The sequence below is a fragment of the Poeciliopsis prolifica genome, unplaced genomic scaffold (genome assembly GCF_027474105.1).
Source record: "Poeciliopsis prolifica strain line A6 unplaced genomic scaffold, Auburn_PproV2 SCAFFOLD028, whole genome shotgun sequence".
Taxonomy (NCBI): domain Eukaryota; kingdom Metazoa; phylum Chordata; class Actinopteri; order Cyprinodontiformes; family Poeciliidae; genus Poeciliopsis; species Poeciliopsis prolifica.
The window spans coordinates 4,268,624-4,293,029 of NW_026562403.1; the positions used below are offsets into that span (position 1 = coordinate 4,268,624).

At 39.1% G+C, this 24,406-nt stretch overlaps 3 protein-coding genes across 8 annotated transcripts; 1 reads left to right on the top strand and 2 right to left on the bottom strand.

The window, feature by feature from the left end:
• The first annotated feature begins 487 nt into the window (after positions 1–487).
• On the top strand, positions 488–3,804 carry akr1a1a (aldo-keto reductase family 1, member A1a (aldehyde reductase)). Of its 4 annotated transcripts, none has more exons than XM_055049016.1 (9): positions 488–579; positions 1,098–1,218; positions 1,305–1,424; positions 1,984–2,135; positions 2,246–2,441; positions 3,025–3,074; positions 3,142–3,291; positions 3,381–3,540; positions 3,668–3,804. In XM_055049016.1, the coding sequence occupies exons 2-9, from the start codon at positions 1,138–1,140 to the stop codon at positions 3,731–3,733; spliced, it is 975 nt and encodes a 324-aa protein (XP_054904991.1). In that variant the 5' UTR covers positions 488–579; positions 1,098–1,137; the 3' UTR covers positions 3,734–3,804. The 4 variants fall into 4 exon arrangements, with proteins under 4 accessions (XP_054904991.1, XP_054904993.1, XP_054904990.1 ...); XM_055049018.1 differs by lacking the exon at positions 488–579 and adding an exon at positions 618–735; XM_055049015.1 differs by lacking the exon at positions 488–579 and adding an exon at positions 765–917.
• Positions 3,805–4,501: 697 nt separating this feature from the next.
• vcp (valosin containing protein) lies at positions 4,502–13,755 on the bottom strand. The gene is made up of 17 exons (XM_055049043.1): positions 13,593–13,755; positions 10,878–10,989; positions 10,593–10,765; positions 10,366–10,508; positions 10,155–10,285; positions 9,943–10,074; positions 9,591–9,693; positions 9,363–9,496; positions 9,038–9,173; positions 8,321–8,433; positions 7,647–7,811; positions 7,423–7,545; positions 7,113–7,325; positions 6,137–6,445; positions 5,610–5,765; positions 5,367–5,521; positions 4,502–5,099 (listed from the first exon to the last, which is right to left on the bottom strand). The coding sequence occupies exons 1-17, from the start codon at positions 13,607–13,609 to the stop codon at positions 4,994–4,996; spliced, it is 2,421 nt and encodes an 806-aa protein (XP_054905018.1). The 5' UTR covers positions 13,610–13,755; the 3' UTR covers positions 4,502–4,993.
• Positions 13,756–14,103: 348 nt separating this feature from the next.
• Positions 14,104–23,212, bottom strand: fancg (FA complementation group G). 3 transcript variants are annotated; one of them, XM_055049045.1, is made up of 15 exons: positions 23,045–23,212; positions 22,770–22,863; positions 22,059–22,184; positions 21,758–21,930; positions 20,424–20,562; positions 19,500–19,624; positions 19,254–19,400; positions 18,126–18,286; positions 17,948–18,014; positions 17,539–17,855; positions 17,408–17,448; positions 17,161–17,334; positions 16,157–16,271; positions 15,515–15,628; positions 14,104–14,808 (listed from the first exon to the last, which is right to left on the bottom strand). In XM_055049045.1, exons 1-14 carry the CDS (start codon positions 23,111–23,113, stop codon positions 15,535–15,537), a joined length of 1,842 nt encoding a protein of 613 aa, XP_054905020.1. In that variant the 5' UTR covers positions 23,114–23,212; the 3' UTR covers positions 14,104–14,808; positions 15,515–15,534. The 3 variants fall into 3 exon arrangements, with proteins under 3 accessions (XP_054905020.1, XP_054905021.1, XP_054905019.1); XM_055049046.1 differs by having other exon boundaries at positions 19,500–19,618; positions 22,770–22,866; XM_055049044.1 differs by having other exon boundaries at positions 22,770–22,866.
• Between the last annotated feature and the right edge of the window lie 1,194 nt (positions 23,213–24,406).

Genomic DNA, 24,406 nt, shown 5'->3' on the forward strand with positions numbered 1-24,406 from the left:
TGAATTGGATGATTCAGTGTCAGCCTGACAGTGTAATATTGGAAAGTTTTGACAAGGCTCAATAAACAGGGTCGGATGTTTTCTTCTAATCAGAATCAAAACTTCATGGAGGGGCAAGGCTGCCAAAATTACCCCAACTGTACATCAATAACTAACCCAACAAACTCAGAACATCTAAAAGCACTGCAGACTATTAAAGGTCAGAGTTCATGATTTATCAGTAAGGGGGAAACTGAGCAAAAAATGGTATCCATGCAATTAGTCTATCTAAAATTTTGACCTGTGACACAAAAAAAGGAAATTTTTTTGTCACTCCTCACAGGAAGGAAAATTTCTATACTGAATATTTCCAGCACAAATAAACATACAGATATGTTGATCTGCTGTCAATACAACAAACAACGTTAAGGCAGCTTTTTAATTCACTCTGTGTGTCTCTGGTGTCTCCTAGCACACGGTGGAGTTTGGACATTTTTCACCACTGATAGGTAAACACACACTTTGACCTCAACTTGGCAAAATTCAGTCGAACACAAGAGCCCCATTGGACCCTTCGAGAATATTTTGGAGCAATCTCAGGTAGGAACAGAAAAAGTCAGTACTTTAATTAACTGAGTGAATTACACTCTGGTCTGCAGCCAGGTCAGGAGGCAGTCAGGCTCGCTTATTTGTGCAAGAAGAAAAATCACGTGAAACTGGAATCGTGGTTAATGAACAAATTGTGTGCAGCACATGGTAGGTAAGGATGTTGCTGATGATTACTCAGCCTGGAGGTCAGCTGCAGCCACATTGCACTGTGACTAATGGCATATAGCTGTGTCAGCTATTTCTAGTGGTAAGGTTGGGTTCACAGAAGGTTTATGAATCCTCTGAGAAGATCTACTTTAAGCCTAGAGCGAGCGCGAAACAGTAAGTAGGTCAGTAAATATTTAGTTTGCCTGCATGAGAAATGGCATCTGCTCTGTTATAAGTTTCTATATTATGTGAGAGCCACTAAAACATGCTCCAGGGCAGAGTTAATGAATCCAGATGATAATCATTAATAGAATATTAACACAGTCATCATGACTGGACAATCACTGTGCCCACTTCCACAGGAGTTAAGAGGATCCTCCGTTTGGTTGTCGGCACTAAAACATGAGCACCTCTGTGACTCTCTCATCGGGGCAGAGGATGCCTCTGGTTGGCCTCGGCACATGGAAGAGTGCTCCAGGTCAGGTAGAGCAATGCATATTCATAGAGATTTAACAGACAGATCCAAAGGATGCTCTGGATGTTGTTTAAGTGTTACTATGTACTGCCAGGTGAAGCAGGCGGTGCTGGCAGCTTTGGACGGTGGCTACAGACATATTGACTGTGCGGCTGTGTACGGCAACGAACGGGAGGTTGGAGATGCTTTGGCTCTTCGGGTGGGTCCAGGGAAGGTGAGGAGCTGTGATTTCTTCTTCCTTTTGTACTTCATCAATATTTTATTGGCCTTGTTTAATGTCACTTTATCCAACTGCTATGACTCACTGAATCACCTCTCTAAGGGGAAGAAGAGGGTTCGTCTTTTTCTCAGTGTGAAGCAAGTTTAAGACGTTGCATCTCAGGCTACAAGGTTGCCTAAACTCCGCTTGGCCCTTGGTTCTAAAAATTAACTTACAATAGATGACAAGACAATTTTGAAAATGTTCTTTCACTGTTTTGAAAAAAAAGAAGAGGTTTTTACATTAAAATTAAATAATTCCTTGCTAGAAAACTACTGTGATTTACAGCAAAATAAATAACTGAGATTATTCAGTATCAATTAGAATCAGACGTTTCTAACAAAGCTTAAAAACAAACATGGCAATTTTCTTCCCACTGTTCAACATGATTTCCCACTTTGGTTCAGATAGGATATTCCAAGTTACTTTTGTGTGATGATTCTAAGTGATATGAGTCTCACTTTCTGAAATGAGAAACATAAAATGCTGAACATTTTCATTTTATTTACCCCAGGCTCTGCCGCGTGACGATGTGTTTGTGACTTCCAAACTCTGGAACACCAAACATGATCCCGAGGATGTTGAAGAGGCTTGCAGGTCCAGTCTGACCCACTTGGGTCTCTCCTACCTGGATCTCTACCTCATGCACTGGCCCATGGCCTTTAAGTGAGTAGCAGCTCTTTCTGCAAAACACTGTTTCCTCCTCCAGTGCGTATTATGTGCCCGAGAGTGAAACCCATTCATTTCTATGCTGAAACAAAATGTGGATGTTTCAGGAGAGGGAAGGAGCTAATGCCTCAACGAGACGATGGGAGTATTTGTTACTCTGACACTCACTACAGAGATACTTGGAAGGCCATGGAGAGCCTTGTAGATAAAGGTCTGGTTAAGGCTATTGGGCTGTCCAACTTCAATGCAAGGCAGATTGATGACATCATCACCATTGCCAGGCACAAACCTGTGGTGAACCAGGTACAGCTGTTCAAACAGAACATAATGCATATTGAAAATCCAGAGCAGACCCAAAGAAAGTGATCCAATCTGCTACCTAGCAGCCGCGAAAAGAGCCTGACTTTTCTTATTATGCAAATCTCAAAAATTCAGGTTCTGTCATCACTTTTCTCAAGAATGACTCAAATTTAAAATCACTTTGGAGGTTGTTTAAAAAGTAAATAATAATAAAAAAAAATCTTATTTATGCTTAATGTGAAATATTTCCAATTCAACAATTCGGTCATTTATTAGTTTAACTATTTGTGTCTGGGCTGGGCTCTCAGCTCATGCACATCATTAAATACCAGTGATGTGAAGAATGCAAGAGCAAAGCAAAACATTTCAGTAACATAGTATTACTGTTGACTTACTGGTAAACCACATCAAATTCAAAACACAACCACTTGATCACTTTAATGAGTGATTATTTTGGTTTTACTTGGAATCGGGTTCCCAAAACAAAAATTTGTTTGTTGCCCCATAAAATCTTAGACCGGCTCTGTACAACTTAATATTTTCATGTCAATTTCAATGAACTGCATCTCCTGTTTTTTTTCTGCAGGTGGAGTGCCACCCTTATCTGTCTCAAGCAGACCTCCTGTCACACTGTCGGTCAGTTAAGTACACTTTAGATAAGGGGCTTTCAGAGCAGCGGAAATCATGTTCACTTCTGTTCCAGGTCTTTAGCGGTTTGTGTGACAGCCTACAGTCCTCTGGGCAGCGGAGACAGACCCTGGGCTTCTCCTGATGAGCCCAGTTTGCTGGCAGATCCGCAACTCGCCGCCATCGCTCAGAGGTACCAGAGATCTCCTGCTCAGGTGATACTCAGGTAAGGCAGACCCCTCAAAGTATCACTTTGCACGACTAACTGTCCTCTAATGTCACTGTGGGCAACGTGACTACAATCTCACTCTGCAGGTGGAACATCCAGAGGGGGGTTGTGTGCATCCCCAAAAGTGTGACGGCCTCCAGGATCCAGGAGAATTTAAGGGTGTTTGATTTTTCCTTGTCTCCAGAAGACATGAAACGTATTGACTCCTTTAACCGCAACACACGTTTTGTTATCCCAACAGTGGAGGTGAGACATAACTGGTAGAAATCTAGAAATGGATCCTTAATGACATGTTTACAACTCTCCATGCAGAACTGAAGTAGCAGATGTATTAAGAAAAAATCTGAGAATATATTAATTTTTCTCTCTACAGAGGGATGGTAAGAAAGTGTGGCGGGATGGAGAACATCCTCATTTTCCCTTTCATGATCCTTACTGAGCCATCAAGAAACACATTAAAGGCGATTGTCAGATAGATGACGTGAAAAAATAAATGAAACTGAACCTCAATCAGAATTTGTTTTGTCATTCTTCCCCTGTGACACATTCACAAAATTTATGGAAAACAATAATATTGAGTTTGACTTTCATATAAAAAAAGAAAGTTATGGTGAGAGCGACACTATGTGGCCAAAGACAGTACTGCCTCTCAGCCACCAGATATTTAAAGATTCCTACACCATCCAACTGTTTCATTGTGATAGAGATCTAGTTCTAGATCATTTCTGTACCTTTTGGTTATGACTTCCAGTGAATTGAATTCCCCCAAAAAACTGAATATCACATTAAAACCAAGGAATGTTGGCACCAGAATGTAAACCCTAGAGGGCCCTCCACAGTATTGGTTGGTTCTTCTTTTATGTGAATTATTGCATCAGTAGCACAGAGATGATTAGCTTGATGTTCTGCTGAGGCGTTAGAAAGGTTCAACTTGAACCAAGAGCAGCCTTCTGCTACACGATGTTGAAAGTAAGGAGAAACTAAGTTCTGCTGGAATATTAACTCAGGGTCTCTAAAGCAGAGACAAGCTTTTTTAAATTTAACCCTAAAGTTCCTGATGGATGACTGTTCTGACTTTGTACTTGATAAAACAATGAGAGCAAAATAATAGCAAATGACATGGCATCCTAATAGAAATTGCAATAAAATCTTAATCAAGCCTTAAAAACCCTTAAACTAATCTAAACAAACAGCAGAGAGACCTTAGTAACGTCTCCATTTAGTGAGATTTTATTTGCAACAACATAACCTTGACAAATTTGTAATACATTATATGCTACTGTTTATTTTAAAAAAGAAAAGAAAAAAAAGTCATCAGCAATGTTTTTCATTCAGAGTCTAGCAGAAATCCCCATCACTATAGCCATTCATGTATTTTTTGAGATATACTGACAATGAAGCCACTGAAAAAACAAAAAAAACAAAAACAAAACAAAAAAAACGCCAACCCCGCCTTCTCTGATCCTCATTTGCGGTCACTCACCTTCCATTTTCGTCATCCCAGTCCCCCACCCACATCAAAGTCAGGGCAAACCAAGTGGCTACATGCTGTTTCCAAGAGAAATTATACAAAATAAAGGAAAAAAAAAGAAAAAAGAAGGGAACACATGAAAGAAGCACAAAGTCCTAAAAATGTGGAATCTGGTGAGAATTTGTACAGGTGTGATCCCATGACCGACCACTGGGGGGCAGTAGGTATTTATCCATAAAGGTCGTCGTCATTATCTTCGTTGAACACTGGGCCAGTACCAGTTCCACCAGAGCCGTGACTTGGACCGCTGCCACCTGCAGCGCTGGAGGGAAACCTGGGAGGGAGGAGAAGAAGAAGAAAGATATTCAGCTCCAGCATCAAATCATTTCAGATAAACTTTGAGTCAAAATGTAAACTGATTGGGATTGTGATACTAATAAAACAGAATTTAAGAACGTAGTAATTTGTTAATTAAGAATATCTTTTGTAATGACAGCTATGGTTTCCAAATAATGTGCTGATTACTCATCAGTCACTTTATGCCCTCCAATAAGAACAAATCTAAGAGGCATAAGTAGGTCAAACCCATCGGAAAGTATACCTGAAGCTGCCAAAGCCTCGGCTCTGCTGCAGTGTCTGAGCAAACATCTCGTATTTGCGGATGTCGTTGTCGCTGACAGAGCGACGGGCAAACCGCATGGCTTCTTCAAAGTGGTCCTTCCTGATCTCTGGCACGGGGTCATCCTCTTCTACCTCCTACAAGGACAGAGATGAAGGAGTTCTGGGTGAGATCATGAGGCGTTGAGCAGCAGGGAGCAGACGCTCTGCCTCACAGAGCACTGACCATGGCTGATGGGTTCGTCTGCCTCTCCCGCTCTCTGCGGATCTCGTTCTCGATGCTCTCTCGGATGGCCAGCTTACAGGCCCGCTGGCAGATCTCTGTGAGATCAGCGCCTGAGAAGCCATTGGTCATCTTAGCCAAGAAGTCCAAGTCCACATCCTTTAGGGTTAAAAAAAAAAGTAAAAATTGCTTAGTATCTTGTTTTGGGTTTGATTTCACAGTCAGCCTAAAAGTCTCTTCTAAACACATAAATGTTAAAGTTGCTGTGTGTTGATTATTTAATGTTTATTGATTCTGATGATAACACCCCACAAAATGTAACGTTTGTTACTGGCTTCTCTATTGGAAATGTTTATGACTTTATGTTTTTATGATGTAAAGCACTTTGAACTGCCTTGTTACTGGAATGTGCTGTACAAATAAACTTGACTGAAAGGTATTTAGGAGATCTTTACTAGAATACAATGCAATATCATTACACTCAACTCAAAGATGCCAGTAAATAGACCATGAACAAACAGCGCAATCACCTTGCTGATGGGACTCTTGCGCAGGTTGGCCTTCAGGATGCTGATCCTGCTCTTCTCATCTGGCAGAGGGATGTAGATGAGCTGATCCAGACGGCCAGGTCTCAGGATGGCCGGGTCGATGATGTCTGGCCTGTTGGTGGCGCCGATGATGAAGACGTTCTTCTTGCTCGACATGCCGTCCATCTCGGTCAGGATCTGGTTGATCACACGGTCGGCGGCTCCGCCGCCATCGCCAACGTTGCCGCCGCGAGCCTTAGCTATGGAGTCCAACTCGTCGAAGAAGAGGACACACGGAGCAGCCTGACGAGCCTGAGGACACAAGGACAACGGTTTTAAGACGGGGTACGTTTTATATTTGAAAGTTCTGTACGTGTTCATATCCAAATTAAATATACTTGGGGACACTGAGAACATGAATATGTTGTTTGCATGTTATATGATACATACAAAATTATCCAAAACTAAAACTAAATTCAGAGCAAAGCTAAGGATTTTATTCACTTAATCAACTTGTCAAAGTTAATAAAAAAAGTGTTCTATGAGTTGGTAACAAAACAGTCTCAGTTGAAAAATTGATTCAAGATCAAGATGCCATCAAAGCTGTGAAATGTTATTAGATGTTTATTTTACAGATTCTCTCATCCATCTGAGCAACTGTTCCCTTGCAAACATCCACATTGCGTTTCAGAGCCATTTGTTTTCTACCTAAATAACTATTTTCATAAACAAAACTACATTTAACAAAAATTCCAATTAAGACATGGCAAATAAAAAGATGAATTAAATATGTCAACATGAGAAGCACTACATTTGTTCTATATGAAATAAAACTAATGCAACCTTTATTTATACTCCGTTTTATTTTTTATGCATTTATTTTGATGTGGAAACTGACTTAAGACTGTTCCTCTGAAGGCCTGGATTTAAATGGACTGACCTGGAAGAAGAAAAAAAAACAAAAACAAAGAGAACATACCTTGTCAAAGATCTCTCTGACATTAGCCTCAGATTCTCCAAACCACATAGTGAGCAGTTCGGGTCCTTTGATGGAGATGAAGTTTGCCTGGCACTCATTGGCAATGGCTTTGGCCAGCAGAGTCTTACCACAACCAGGAGGACCGTAGAAAAGCACACCCTTGGATGGGGTCATGCCAAACTTTAGGAACTTGTCTGGATGCTCCACAGGGTACTGAATTATGCACAGAGAGACAACAGTGTTACAGTAAGAAAATACTCCAAGTTTGAAAAGAATAAAGAACCCCTTTCTAGCATAATCTCTCTCATACCTGCACCAGCTCCTGCAGCTCCCTCTTGACATCTTCCAGACCTCCAATATCGTCCCAGGTGATATTGGGAACCTCAACAACCGTCTCCCTCAGAGCTGATGGGTTGCTCTGGCTCAGAGCCCACTGCAACACAGTGTTGACCGAGTTAATATCGACAAAGACAGCCATTACTGGCCAACTGAGGCACCTAAAATCCATTTGAAGCGATCAGATTACAGGTTTACCTTGAAGTCGTCCATGGTAACGGCAAGAGAATTCATGACTTCGGCATCAATAGTCTCGTCCTCCAGGTCGATCAGGTCCATCTTCTTCCTAATGGCCTGCAGGGCGGCCTCGGAGCAGAGAGCCGCCAGATCCGCACCGACGTGGCCGTGGGTCTCGTTGGCCACCTGCAAACAAAAATGTTAAGATTCTCAATGAGGGCACTGTAATTGTGGTTCAAAAGGTCGCCACAGTTAAGACAATACTTAAAATTCAGCAATTTCAGCAAAAATACAAATTTCTGAAATCTTTGATTATGCAGTCATATCTAATAAAACTGAATATAAGAACTGATGAGATTAAAAGTAAATGATTTGTTAGCTCCATGAGTTTTCAAAACTGGGAATTGCATATTAGGAGTTCTTTCAGGGCCATCCATATATGTAAATATTCTCTCATTTAAAACTTTTTGTAAGACAAAATACGTAGGGAAATTTAAATATGACAAACCAAAGTATACTTAGACTAATTATCCATATGCATCAAGTTTACTTAAGCCAGTTTATTGGAACAAAAAGTTAGGATATAAATGGCAGAATGTTACTTATGGCGTAGTTATTAAAAAAAGAAACAAACAAACATAAAAAGCACCCCTCTTTCCGAGTCATATATCCTAATGGGAGTAATGTGCACAAACCTGTTCCAAGTCAACATCGTCAGCTAGTTTCATGTTCTTGGTGTGAATCTGCAGAATCTCCAACCTGCCGGTCGCATCAGGGATGCCAATGTCCACTTCTCTGTCAAAGCGTCCTGGAAGTGGAAGTCGGTACAAAGCGCTCAGTGGTTTTAAAATGATACACATTTGAGATGGATGTCAACATAATTTAAAACCCTTTTCTCAGATGAAGCACTAGATGTGTATTTGAAACTGAGCACAATCTATTTCCCACCCTCCATAAAGCCTGTCATAAACATTAAGTCATGCGTTAAAAATGCAGAACTAGAGGGATAGAGATGGACATGACTGACAGAGTGTGCTCTGATCTCCAGAGCCAACAACAATAAATGCCTGCGCTGTTATGCAATATTTTGTTTTGTAGGAAAACCCCTATCTTAATTACAAAATGAAACTGAAATTTAGTCCCAAGGGACAATAACCTGTATAATAAGGACTACAGTGCATCTTAGAACTGTTAATATAAAACTGTCAGGTAGTAAAATGACCATTTTGATGCAGCAATTATTTAAACTGAGTTCATGTTCATTATAGAGAACAGCATTTGCCATAATATTTGAGGGGAAACAAGTACTCATTACCAGCTCTAATCAGCATAAACCAAAAGAAGCACAGCTTTAAAAAAAAAGCCTCAAATTAACACGCATATCCGCATGGAAAAAAATTAAGAATATTTACCAAATCTCCTGAGAGCTGGATCAATGCTGTTTGGTCTGTTGGTGGCTGCCATGACAATCACATGAGCTCTCTGTTTCAGGCCATCCATAAGAGTCAGCAGCTGGGAAACTATGCGCCTCTCCACCTCTCCATGAGTCTGGAAAACAAACAAAACACTCAATGCAATTATGTAGAAGGAACAGATTTTGCAATAGGAGCAAAAAAATAGCTGTGCATAATGAACAGGAATGTTCTACAGAATAATCACTGTGCACTTTCAGTCTATTGCAAGCTCTAAAAAGGTTTTGAAATCTATTAGGCAGGCATTGCACCACTTTACACTCACCTTCTCTCTCTTTGGAGCAATTGCATCAAGTTCATCAATAAAGATGATGGCAGGAGCATTCTTCTCCGCTTCCTCAAAAGCCTTTCTCAGGTTACTCTCACTCTCTCCAGCCAGCTTACTCATGATCTCAGGGCCTGAAAGCATAAAAATCAAGGCTCAGGTTTAGAGGCAGCATTTCTACTATATACAAGCAGCTTTCAAAACAGAAATGTTGCCAAGTGTACACACCGTTAATTAGGAAAAAGAAAGCTCCTGTTTCGTTGGCCACAGCCCTGGCAATCAAGGTTTTTCCAGTTCCAGGTGGTCCATATAGAAGAATGCCACGTGGGGGCTGAAAGGGCAGAAACATTTGAAGACTACAACTTTCTCAAAATCTAACTTCATTCAAAGAGTAAATTAATAACTCAAGTCTCCTTGTGATATAAAGGTTTAAGAGGCTTGTTTGAAAGATCAAATAAACTGTAATCAATCTGTTGAATGTGACTTCTGTTTGAATTCCAATTCGCAGTTATAATAAAAAAGGTCAAGTTTTGCTCCATATTTGAATAAGAAAAAAATAAAATAAAATCAAGTGCCTGACCTTGACTCCAATGGCCTTGAACAGTGCAGGATGTCTGAGAGGCAGCTCCACCATCTCTTTGATCTGAGCTAACTGCTTCCTAACTCCTCCAATGTCATCATAGCCCACTTCATTCAGAGACTCCTCCTCATCCTGCAGGTGGAAGACTCAACATTTTAGTTTTCACATCATTTATAACAAGAATTAAAACATATGGACAAATGTGTTCATACCTCTCTCCTGATTGGCTCACCCTCACAGTGAATGACTGTGTCAGGAGCAACTATGCAGTAGGGGGATGGATCAGTCTCCACTACCTTGAACTCCACGGCTCTCATCCCGCCTCTGACCAGGAAAATATCACCTTTACAAGTCAAAGGGGGACAAAAAATAAGTTACTTATATCTGTACAGGTTAAAAGCAACAATGGGGTGTGGAAGTCACCTTTGCGGATCGGTCTGTAAGCCTCCAGAAAGTATGGCTTCAGGTAGACTTCAAACAGGTTGCCAGTAATGCCCTCCACTGTGTCGTCTATAGGGAGGACATGAATCCTCTTTCCGTACTTCACATCAGGACAAGGCTGAATGCTGAGGAAGACATTACTTAGCATGGCTTAACATTCATATATATATATGTAGGTGAAAGTTGGACAACATTCCGTTTTCCCTCACCTGATGACGTCACCAAGACGGACCCTCAGGTTGTTGCGGACCACCCTGTTCATCCGGACCTTCTCGTCAGAGCAGGTGTCATCTGAGAGCACGATGCACACAGTCTCCCGCCTCTTCTTCCCCTTCATCAGAACTGTGTCACCACGGAAGAGCTGCAGTTCGTCCATCTTGGCCTAAGATACAAAACATTGAATTGATAACTTGCGTTATTCTGAAACTCACCAAATCGTAATCCGACTTTGTTTCTCCAGCTGTTGAGTGGGTGGAAAACCTCTCAATGTTTACCTGAGAAAGAGAGACCACGCTGTTGTCTTCATTGATAGATTCATCAACAATCAGTCTGTTGGGTCTGCTCTTTTGCTTCAGAATGGCAGTTTGTAGGTCATCATTTTTGGATCTACAGAGGAGAAACAGAAGAAAGGGTCAGACTGAATAATCTTACTCCTCAGCACAAGGGCCCTTTTTTAATTAGCAAAATACTCAAATGTTTATGCAGAAAATAACATTTGCACTTAAAACCAATGGCGACATAATTTTTTTTTAATTATACAGAACTCCAGTATGAAAACATGGTAATTTGCAAATCCTAGTGCCATATTTTATTGGCTCAAGGTCAAATATTTTTTTTATTTTCATCCCAACCTCGTTCCATTTGTTCCAGTAAATAAAAACATTCAGATTACATCTATAATATTGTACAAAGGTTTATTTGTTGTTGTGTTCTGGCATTTTTGATTAATACTGACTACTGAGGGTCCCTTGGTGACGTTTGGAATATCAATCCAAACAAAATTTTCAAATTCTATTTAATATTGAATTTAAAATTAACTGCGCCTTATTTTCTGAAAACAATATCAATGATTATGGTTCTGATTAGGGGTGGGCATTTATTTCATTGTATATTGTTTGGGATGGAAAAGTTTTGATTCATAATTGCCATGATAAATTCTAATTAATATTTTTACCATTTGTTAAAAGACAGCATCTCATAAAATATGATATTTTGAAAAATAGTTGAAAATATTGATTAAATCAAGGTACTGTGCACCATTTAGATACAAATAGTTATATTATTCAAGAACAGCATTTGTGTTTGTGGGGCAATGATTACAGTTATCTAAAATAGAATAGTTTTTAAGCATTTTATTGTTATATTCTGTGAAACTATTGTAATAGCATTATGGGTCCACATGCTCCACCCCTAGTTCTGATCACAGCTGGGCTCAATGAAACATCCTGAAAGTAAATGCAAATTAAAGAATTGTGTGTACCAAAATCTTCATTGTATAAGACTTTTTTTTGTGTCCTGCCGATTTTGCATTCAAATGTTGACCTGGTAGAAAATCGTGTCATGTTTCATAATCAATTTGACAATTAAAATTGATTTCTTAATACTCTGCATTAAGGAAACTTATTTTGTTTGCTATTTAGTCATGATCTTCCATATCTTAGGCAAGTCAACTTCCAAAAAGGAATCAAAATCAAACTAAATGGAAGGATAATGTAAAACTGTTTATAATGAAATACAATTACTTTGTGTCACTGAATCATTTTTTATGACAAATTATTAATAAAAATATTTAAACAATAAAATTCAAATGGAGTTGTTGGCACAATGAGAAAATAAAAATTGACCATGAGTGAAATAGATTTTGTTTTATTTTGGGCAATTCACTTCTTTAGCATCACCCACAAGAAATTTGAGCTGGAAACTAAGCCACTTTATAAAAAGGTCCACCTCTACCCAATAAAATTCAGTTCAAATTCCACTCAGACCTATTGAACTCATAAAATACCACCAATCAATCATACTCTTTTCTAATTACATGCAGAGCAATCTGAGCCTGTTGATTATAACAATGCCAACTGGTAAGAAATGTCTTATAATGGAGAAGTTTTTTTTTTAAACAAAAAAACAAACAGTAAGTTTTACCTTACTGTTCAAATATATAACAAGGATGTTAATTTGCCTCTGTGGCGCAGTGTTTACATTTATATAGATAATCCTGCTAAAGATATGTGGCCCACGTTGTATTGATATGAGCAAACAGGTCGTTTGCTCAACATCCCAACTACCACCAAATCACGTTACGCACAGAAAATTCAATAATACTTTTCTACAGTCATAAGACCACACCAAGCACTAAGCTAAATTTAAAATGTCGCCCTTTTCTAGAAACTTCGCTGAATATTTTGGTAGTTTCCTTTTTACGTTGACAGCATGCTAACGTTAGCCTGTAGCTAGCCGGCTGGCGAGCAAGGGAACGCAGATGACACAGCAAAAGAATCCAAGGAAAAAAAACTTTGTTAGCAGGCTTCGTCCTTTTAAGAAATCCCATTAAAACTACATTGCGACTGGCAAAATCTCAACGTAACCTTGTTTATGCTGTGATTAGAAAGCTAATTTCAAGAGTTTTATTCTAACTGAATAGGTCCATAAAGGCTTGCCGATCGCCTAAATTGAATTAGCCTGCGTTGGTGCACCGTTTAGCATAGCAGTTCGTCACAACCGTTTGGTCCCGTAGAATCGTTAGCTTGTCGGGTAAACTTTTGACAAGCTGGACAGCTGAAATATAATGTTTTCACATTTTAATACAAACTTTAAATAATGAGTTACCAGGACCGGTGAATAGGCCAATTTTGATCGCGGATGGCTTTGGCCTTGACAGTGTTGCTAAGCTAAAGCTAGCATTCGAGTAGCGATGACTGCGCTTTGTGAAGTCATACAACTGAGTTAGTGAATACCGTTAACCGACCAGGAAGGACCGTGTGTGGTGACAACAGTTTAATAACAATTAAAGAAGCCAACATACAAATGGTAGTACGTTTAACCTACAGAAAATACTGCGAAGGATGAAGTAACTGACCCCATTAGCTCCCATGCTAGCAAATTCGACATGTATTAGCATTCTGAACGTTAGACATTTAAAGGGTAATACTTAGCTGCCACTGCAACAAAAAATACGCCTTTGAGCAATTCTGAAGATTCTGTATACTTACTCCCCTCCCGAAGCCATGGTCGTCCACCTGGTTTGCTGGTAATAAATATAGAAATTCTAGCTAAATGTTAAAGGAGCTGGACCGGTTTCGCTACTAGACGTTCTCAGTGCATTCACACGAAAGAGCAGCAGTTTCCTTTGCCTTCTTTACGGTTATACCATGAGTTATACACAATCTGCTTTCTGATTGGCTGGAAAAAATTCGGGCACCAATCAGACGTGTAGAAGCTATCGTCACCAAGGGCACTTCTGAAGTTTAGCCAGTTACAAAGAAGAAAGAAGAGGTCGTTAAGTTTATTTTCTATTGGCCTATTATTAAAGACCATTCATCCAATTAACGCTCACCGCGTTGATATAAATCCTGTAAATTTTTTGTTTTGCTAGTAGTAACAGTGATGTTGCCACAGTCCAGGCTTTAAAATTATTTGTGACTGAAAGAAATTGACTTTTTTTTTCTCCTGAAAATATTCAAAAATTAAGCCTGACTTTTTTGTTTCAAAAATAATTCTGTCTAAAACAATGTAATTTACTGTACTTCTACAGAGCAGATAGTCATACCAATTTTTTCCCTAAGGCAGAAAACATACGTTGAAAGAAAGAAAACAAAAAACAAGGCTTTTTGAAATCAAAATTATACAGTTGACATAGTGCTTAAGTACAGTGATTGACAACATGTCATTTCCAGTCCCAACTTTGAAGGTGGAGATGTAGTTCAACAGCTCATCTGAACTTATTCCAATTTCACTGTCCTTATCCATGATTTGTATAATTTTACAATTTTTAGACATTTCAGTGGTTAGTGTACATCAAACCAGGAATAACAGTCACATATTGAAGGATATAGCAACACAGAACATTATGCCACAATTGATCCTTATGAGTTTTGTGAATCAACAAAATGCAGAACAATGTCAAACTTTTTGCCAGTGTCCATAGCTCCTGTTTGTGATGTTCCCTCCATACACCTGTAGAGTGTCTGGTTTTTGGAAAATCAGGCTATGTTTTGTTTTTTTGCAAATAAAATGGTTGTTGGAATTTTGAAACCACAATCCTCCAGGCACACGGGAATGGTTTGAAGCCACCTATGAAGTGACTGGGGTGAAGATTCACTTCTAAATCTGAGGCTCAACAGGAAAAAGTTGCGTTGCTTCCTCCAGGTTAGGTTTCAGTGTCTTCCTGATGCACAACTCCTGGACCCATTTCCCCTTCAACTTAGTCTAGGACAGTAGAAGACAAAGGATGAATGAAAAGTATTATTCAGAATCTGTTTAATTTCTTTACATTATAACAAAAGTTCTCAAAGCCCCAACTTGCAAGATGTTTTTCAGGTGGTGGAGTCATCAGCTGTGTAATCATGAATACATCACACAGTTTTTAGATGTGCCACAGATACAAAACACTGGAATGAAATGGCTTAATTACCTCTTTCTTATGTAGATCAGTTCTCCAGAGCCTTGCTAATGACCTAATTATTCTACTTAGGTGTGGCGCAGCAGAGGCACATCTAAAAGTTGCAGGACACTGGCCCTTGAAGACTAGAGTTTGACACCCCTGGTCTAGAGGCTATCCAAGTCCTATTTTTGACAGCTGCTATTTTGCAACTTCTGGATGCATCTCTTCCACAACACATCTGAATCAAAGGGCATTCAACCTGCAGAGATAATAAGTCATTCATTTGATTCAGGTGTGCCAGGGCAGGAAAGCATCTAAAAGTTGCAGGGTGGTTGCTCTGAAAAGCAAATTCTGCAGCTGCAGTTTAACTGACACTAACATACCTACAGAGAAATGTGCAGACACAGATCAAGTGATGGGTTTTCATAAATGTGGTTTCTTTATTTCATTCTCGTCATATTTTTTTGTGCTAGCATTTTGAGTTTTATTGCACAGGCGATCACCAAACATTCATGAAGCGATTAGACTTACTTTTTCATTCTCTAAACCGGCTAGGCAGGACCAGGTTCTTGTAGTTTTTGGTGCAGCTCTGCCAAATCCAGCAATGGTCCAGACTGAAGTTCTTGTGCATACACAGGAAGAGCCCTGCAAGAGAATTGAGGTTCCCACCATAAAATTTTGTTATAAGAGGTCAGGTAGAAGTTACTACTGAGCGATTGTTTTTTGTTTGTTTTTTTTTGTCTGTCAATGCATACATTTTAAAATAAGTTTGTTGATTGAATGCTGAACCAGATTTATACGTATGTACTTACTGCTGCTAATAGATGGTGTCAGAGCACTTTAACAACCAAAAACTGTTTTACATCTTTTATTTTCCTTCATCGTTTAGCACAACAATTGGGGTCTCAGAGCAGGACTGAAGTTAGCTTAAAAACAGGTTATAATTAGGTTTTCCCTATTTCTAGATAGGGAAAACCTATCTACAAATAGGTTCTCCTATTTGTAGATAGTTTTTCGATCAGACCTAAATAATTCAAATTATACAATTTCTAATTTTTTTTTCACTTCTTCCTTTTAAAGCCCCAAACTCCAAACTATCAGATTGTTACTGGTTGATATAAAATTCAGTAAAAAGGAAAAGCCTGTGCAAGAGCAGAGTTTAAAGTATCTCACTCTGATAAGGATGGAATGGGACAGCTCTGGGTCTGTTCCCAACAAGCAGCCGCCTCCTGCTTCCTGTCCAGCCTCCACAGGACCTCACCACACCACCGCCTGGCATTCACACCCTCTGAAGCCGAAAAGATTGAACGATCATGTGATTGAAAACAGGACAATGTAATACAAGTACACACACTGTGGTTTTAAATAACATATTTCCTTCTATTTCGACACATTGACATCATCAAATTACAAAAATACACAATCTGACATGTTCACCTCTAGAAAGCAGCCCACTTTCCATTTACAAAGCCTGCAGGTGGGCTGAGTATTTCCACAGACATTTGATCTGTATTTTGTGGTTTCTTGTTTATAGACAGGTTATTTTTGCATCTGTATTATCACATCCTCTGTACAACAGAGGATGTGATTACAACAGTGCCTTTATGATTACTTTTTGCAGCAAACAAGAACATTGCTAAAAATCAACAAACGTTAAATGGCATCCAATGACAGCATTGTTTTAGATTATTGGGCCAGCTGAAGGTTATATATAAACAAATGAAAATGGCCCTGATGAAATAAATGTCACCCTTAACTTGATTCTCTATTGCAGAACTATTTGCACCAATCACTGCTAACCTCAGAGTTCAGCCTGGATGAATTTGGATAATTTTCCTTTTGTGTCCATAACCATGTTAACCTCATACTCTTTTATAATATGAACAACTGTTGTCACAAAAACAATACACTGCTTGGAGATGGTCTAGTAGAGTTTACCATAGAAATTTAAAACCTTCTTTTTGAGATCCTGATCTGATGACAAATTTGAAGGCATTTATGATACTAATTTATATTCCAAACATGGCATTACTCCCCATACATCGACATGTAAAACAAACAAATATTTTATTTTATTTTAGAGCGCTAACATACTATCATATACGCTCGGATCAGAACTCGGAGGACACTGTGAGCTATGCATCTTTAATCATTATTCACAGCTGTGGGGTGCATACCTGGGTGGGCCTGCCGGCTGAGATGAAGGTCTCTGAGAGCCTCTCTCAGTCGGTCTATCTGTGCGAAGCTGATCCCCCTACCAGCTAAGGAAAGTCCCTTTAGTCTTTGGAGGACACACAAGTCTACACCTTGCTTAGCATCTTCATCAGTGCAGGGCATTTGCAGTGAGGAACCTGTAAGGAAACATGCAATTAAGAAGAGACTGACTAGAGATCCACTTCAAAATTCTTTTAAAAAATACTCCACCTGTGTCTTTATAGTGCACCTTCACCAACAGGTTGATACACCTACAGTGCAGAAAACCATGTTGTGTATTTATTCAGAATTCCACATAGAAACAGTCTGAGTAAAACCAGTCTAGAACCAGAACTGCAGACCTTGTGTAGTGGGTTACTGCTTGCTTCCAGTCCTTCAGCTGAGAGTAGCAGTGACCCTGAAGGAGGTAAGCTGCTGCTGTCCAGAGCAGCCTTACCAACCCATTTTCTGTCTCCTCTGTCATCTCCCTGCTCCTGTCCACTTTCCCATCCCCTGGATCCTCCAACAACACTTTTTCTGGAATCAGATCCAGAGTCGCCTCTATGACTTCATCACAAAGCGCCAGACAGTCTGCAGGCCGCTGGGCCATCAGTAAGGCAGCTCCAGCCTCAAGGTAGAGTCTAGGTAACTTGGGGAGGGTGGAGCCTGCAGCATGAACCTAAGGCCATAAACAGGCAATGCAACACTTTTCATAAATACTACTTCATTGATCACTTCTTGGAAATGGTTTGTCAACATGTTTGCTCTTACTCCATGCTGATCTTCTGACTGAAGAGCAGCAAGCAGGTCCAGATAACACTCCACGCCTTCTGATACCCTAAACAACCAGAAATACTGTCATTTCTTAGCAACGAAGTTAACATGTTCTCAAATACACGATCTGTGCCGGTGAAAGGAATTCACGTGGACACCATGCTGCTTTTCTCACCTGCCGTGGATCACGCATTTGAGAGCCAGACTGTGAAGGACACTGAGGGCAGACGGGACAGAGAGCAGGCTGCTCAGTGATTGGCTGCAGAGAAATAAGGACGGTGAGAGGAGATGGCCTGCAGCCATGGCAGGTTCTGTACTTGAGGGTAACAGCAATATCTATGGAAGAAAAGAGGTTTGTTGTTTCAGTATCCAGACTTGGAACTCACTTAATATTTTTCAGAGATAAAAAGTTAGTTTTTCACTTATTTGCTCATCTAGTCAACTACAAAACACAGTATTTGGGGAAAGGCATTTATATGCTTTAAGCATTTTCCAATTTTGTTACAATTCGTTCCACAACCCACTACTATATGTTTTATAGTAGTGCATATTTAATATGTGGAAGAAAATCCAGGACTGTTTTCCAACTTAAAGATCTCAGAAGAATGATGAAAGCTTGTGTTCAGTCCCCTTTACACTGAAATGCCTAAATAAACACCTGATTAGGTTCTGGAATCAACCTGTGTGTGATTTAATGTTTTGGCCTGAGCAGCAATGTATGATGCAAAAAAAAATCCTACACTGCACATCACCCTGAACATACCAGCCCCTTAGAAAAACATGGTAGAGTCAGCATCATGCTGTGAGGATGTGTTCCATCAGATGCAAGAGTGAAAATAGTTGTTGCTAAATTCAGAACAATCTTGGAAGAAAACCTGTTAGAGGCTGCAACAGATAAAAAAAAAAAAAACAGGAGGAAAACAATGCTAAACATAGAATCAGATTATGGTTTAGATCAAAGTTTATGCAAACATTCATGGACTGACAGAGTCAAAAATCTAGACCTAAATCTTAGTCCCTGTCGCTGTAAAAGGGTGATTTTGTAAAACCTTTATATTGGTTAAAAATGAGAACATGTAATTATCCTTTCTACTTTGTGTTGGGCTATTAAACAACATCCTAATAAAAGACATTTAGGTATTTTGGTCATAAATTGACAAAACATGGAAGTATTTAAGGATATTAATACTTTTGGAAGCCAACCACTAATTATTATGAAAACAATTTATTTGTATCCATTAACATGAGAGACAACAAAAAGCATCCTATTATTTGGGAAAATATTCTTATTTTGGTTACTCACCGAGTGTAGTATGCGAAGAGCCTGTATCTCCGCCTGCAAGTTTTCCAACTGCCTGTAGATGAGCGCGCTCTGATAGAGAGCAGAAACACAGCCGGGGTCTGTCTCTAGAGCCTTTCGGTAACACTGCAGTGCCATTTGAGGGCGGTTCTAGAGTCAAGTGCAAACACACACATGCTCACGACAATGAAACAACCCAGCACTCTACGTTTTCTGTTATCAGTGGCTGGTCTGAGCGGCTTTATGTACCATAAGGGCGAGGCAGGAACCTGAGAGGAGGTGTGTGTAAGCGACGAGAGCTCTGGGAGCAGGCGAGGCAGAATCAGCCTGCAGAGCAGAAAGCACACTCCAACCTTCGGTCAGCCTTTCTGCACCTTATTAAAACAAAGGAAGAAGAGCAAAACCACTTGGATTGTTATTCATCAACACCCGCTAACAGGAGAGGAATAGCATTGATCGTCTTAGCTGAAGAAGGAAACAAGTGAGGTGTCAGATCTGGTCAATCTTACAAATTTCTCATTTTAACAATCCAAACTTTTTTGCATTAAAATTTCCAAATGTCTCAACTGATTTTGAAGCATTACAAGGAAAGAAATTGTGATAAACACTACTTTTACTGCACTCTGAAACATATATTTGGGGCTTTAAACTTCCCAACAACCTAAATGACTACAGAAATATATGATGATATATAATAGTTTTTATTAACATATGATCATTCATTAATAAGCGAGTTCCTCTTGGGGATCAATAAAGAATACTCTATTCTCTTCTATTCTATTTGAGTCAAATAGCTTTAAAATAACTAACATTGGAAAGACTGACTTATCTTTCCAATGTCATTCTTCCTGTTCTTGTTTTTGTCTTCTAACAGCTTGACTCTTCCAACATGGCGCACTATTTTGGTGTGATTTCACTTTATTACTAACCATAAACTGTAATTCCCTGTTACAAAGTTCAGTTGAGGTCATTATAAAAGAAAATAGTTAATAATTCTCTATAAGAAACTCATCTGATAGCTTTGGCCATTCAGAAAAAAAAGTGCAATTATGGAAAAATTAAATGTTTGTGTTAGAGAGCATAGAGCTAAAATATTATTAAATGTTAAATGTTGTTTAGTCACAAATACTGGAATCAGAATCGTAAAACTCAACCAGTATGAATGTTGCTGACCTTGGACAATTGCAGTGCAGATTTTCAACAGATCAGCAAGCCTTCTTGGGTCTACAACTAGTATGGGAATATTCAGGACATTTTCCTTTGTTTCAATCCAAACTGCTCCACTTTGTGCCTCCAAAGTAGACATCTCCTCCTGCAGCAAAGAAAATGAGTGTTTTGTAGTTTTTTTCATTGATAACAACCAAACCTACACAGAGATAAAACACTGCAGAGTTTGAGAAAACAAATGATAGACTAGGATGAAGAGTGAGGCATTTGGGTTTTGAATTTTCAGGGGAGTCTTGAAGCAACAGACAGATATCTGGTGGGCAGAATGGCTGCAAACTGGATGGTTTGTAGGAATATAGAGAGTCTGTGAGTTAGCACTCTAACTGGTCTAAAGAAAGTTCTGGAAAACTGCTCAACAATTCAGAAAAAGAAAGCAGAACCCATCCCAGGCTGCAAGTCTTGAAATTAAAATTACTTTAACGCCAACTGAGGTTTTTTCCGCTACCTTGCAGGAAATTATTTCTGGCACACATGAAGAGGTCTGAAGTATGCTATAAGTCTGTCCCATTTGCTGTACTCTGTCCTGAATATAGCACATACACAACAAACAGCATCCAGCTTTTCGGACAATGCGGTGTCTGTGAGTATGTTTTCATATACAAGATTCATTTTATTACTGCCAGTGTTAAATGTTGTTGTTTAGACGATGTTAGCATCTTCATTACTCCAATTCTCATTAATCCGTTAAAAATACATACAATTGATAAATAAAAGTGATATGTGTGGGTAGTGAAAATTTTACACATTGCATTTAAATTAAAGTGTTTAAAAGATTAAGATTAATTTCCCTATGGAGCTGCTCTCAAAACTCAAATTAACCCCGTTTCTTTTTATTTCCACTTCAGTTTGATCATATTTGACATTTACACTGTGGTAAAAAAAAAAAACAGCATCAACTAATTATGTATAAATACCTAAATAACTTAATTTCATTTATTTCTGCAATGCCTTAAGTAGCAAGGTCATAAAATACAAGTCTTTGCTTGCACTTTATCATGTTGTATGCAAAAAAAAGACAGAACAACAATAAAATTTTAGCTATTAGATTTTAAAAAAACTAATAGCAGTCTTATTGAAGAAGGACTGTTTAGCGTTTTTGATACAAATGGATCATGTCAATAAAGTTTGGAAAAAGACATTTGTTGAATGAAAGTTTACTCATTCCAAGTTTTCATTCATTACTGGACATATGTGGTGAAATAATGAAGGAAAATAAAACAAACAAATAACCTGCCACCTAAACTCTTTAGGACAAAAAAAAACATTTGTTCAAAACTTACTTGAAAGTCTTGCACGGCGTTCAGGCAGCTCTTGGCCAGCCATACTCCCCTTTGCAAACAGAGGAGGCTCAGGACATAACGATGCAAAGCTGTCCCAGTCACTGATTTAACAGCTGCTCTCCAAAGCACAGAAGGATCAGAAGTACCAGGATCATCTCCTGCTATCAGAAGCACTACCAGGAACAAACATAAACAGTAGGAGTGATAGCAAAACCTTATCTGATTAAGATTACCTTTAAGGCACTAGCTGGTGTGATCAACAGTACAGTAAAGGTTCCTGTGCTTTCAGACAGAAACTTACATCTCTGGGCGCTCTGTGTGAGGAGCAGCTCAGCCTCATCAAACTGAGACTGAGCAGTAAAGCACACACAAGTGTTATAAACGACAGAAAGCTCCAGCTGTGCACGATCCAAATGAGGAGGAATGCCTGAAAGAGATAAACGCAGGACAAGAAACACATGAGCTATAAATGAGAGCTTTTCTTGAGGAGTAATATACAGATTTCCTTAAAATTTTTCATTTCAAAATGCTACACTTTCATAGAGTCAAATTTCTCAATTGTTTCTGCAGTTTTTGTAACATTCTGGACACTCAAGCCGAAAACATTAACCTTGAGCGACTGAAATTAGAAGTCTTATATTTCCTAGTGGGGTATGTTGCATTTTTTCTGCTGTTTTTTGTTGTTTTTTTTTGCATCAGAACCAACTTAGCCTCTATTTTAAAATCGGCTATTCTTGTCCTTGCAAAACAAATTCTGGAGTTGACAATCATTGCATTATTCAAACAATAGTAAACTTTGATCACTTTATTTCATTTGCTTAAGGTACTATTTGTCATTTATTTTATTCTGATTAACAGTTATGTCTAACAAATAGAAAAAGGCTTTAAAGTGGGTTTTCAATGTGGCATTAAAAAAACAACAAACCAAAAAAATTGTTGGTTTGTTGGTTTCAACAAACCATAAAAAATAGATTTAAAAAATGGGATAAAAAAATAGAGGACTCTGAATCACCTTGTATTTTTCTGAGAAGTTTGTGGAAGTCAGAAGACCATCGTCTCTGCCTGAACAGGTTGTGCTCTCGGTTCGGTGCGTCTTGTCCATCCTGCTGCTGAAACAATCAGTCCAAAACAAACGATAAACTTCATAAGGATGCATCTTAGTTTTCTACCTGCAGACATGCCACTTTACGTTCTTGGTCCACCACAACTTAGAAGAAAATTAGCAACACTATAGCTAAAACTTATGACTAACATTTAGCCGTTAAAATAAATATAACAGGGATTTACCTTACAGCTAGAAGCTAGTTGGTTATTTTCCAGAGTCCAGCTTTCCAATAAACTTGTTGACTGAATCATTTTGTCAGAAACTACAACATTGTTTATTGTAAGAAAACAAAAAGTAAAAAAAACAATAATATAGTTGCTGGTGGTTGTTCAACTTTCCCTCGTTCACAACCGGAAGTCCAAAACCTCACTGCCGTGAAGACTTCTTCTTCTGGCATTAGTCCGAGAGGCGCACTAGCGCCACCGTCCAGTCTGGAGTGTGGGACACAGAACCAAATGCTGAAAGGAAAAAATAATGTCAGGTTGTCAGGTCAAGTTGGCAAATAAGGTAGGTTCCTGTGAAGAGTGTGGATCCAAAGAAACAAAAAATTAAACCACAGCCATAAAATTAAAAAAATAATTGTACCATTTTTTTATTTGTGGTTGACAAATATTGTGATTATAGAGGTCAACTTTTCTTTAAATTTCCTATTCTTTTCTAAATTTCCCCATTTTCTCCTTTTTGCTTTTACACTGAATCATTACAAGTTCAATTGTTTTTTATTTGTTTACAAGACCTACACCTTCCTTTAGGTTCTGTCCATCCTGTGCAGCACTAAGTCCAGTATGTCTTAGCCAAAGGCTTGTTATTACCCCTTCTGCAATTCTCTAAATTATCAAAACTCCTGAATTCTCCAAACTTTGTTTGAATCATGTACCTCTTGTTTCCCGTTTCTTTTCAGTGCTCTATTTTAAACCTGTCTGTGTCGGATGATTCTGACTATGACTCTATAAATTAATGTAATCTTTTCAGTTCCGTGGACAGTTCACTCACCTTCACCGGTAAAGCAGCTGCTGGGTTTGTTTTGGTGGATGACCTGTTAGTAGCTGCGCGGTTCTGCTGCCCCAGGTGGGTCCATCTGTGAAAGGCACGAGCAGTTCTGTTGACTGTCCAGTAGGTGGTGCTGTGAGGAAGCCAGGCCCGGCTCCAGAAACTTCAATCAGTCTATCCTGCAACAGCCCTCAAGCTGTTAAGAGCCGCTGTTTGCTTGCAATCTTCCAAAAATAAACGCCATTTTTAAGTTTCATTAAATTTTTAGCTTTATTCAGAATGATGGATTCCAACAAAATGAAACTTTAATCAAATATAGAAATCTGGTTGCACACACACAGATTTTAATTGCATTATGGCTGAGTCATACTTGAGCCTGCTGGGACAGCCATTTTTCTAAATGTCCCTGCACAAGGTGACCCACTGTCCTCTCACCCAGATGACACCCAGATGCATCTGTCTTAGATCATTCTGTGTGTGTTTGCTGTCATCCCTGCATCAGCCTGGGCTGCCATGGCTCAATTTGCTGCTGTTTCTTCAACCCTAAGCATCCC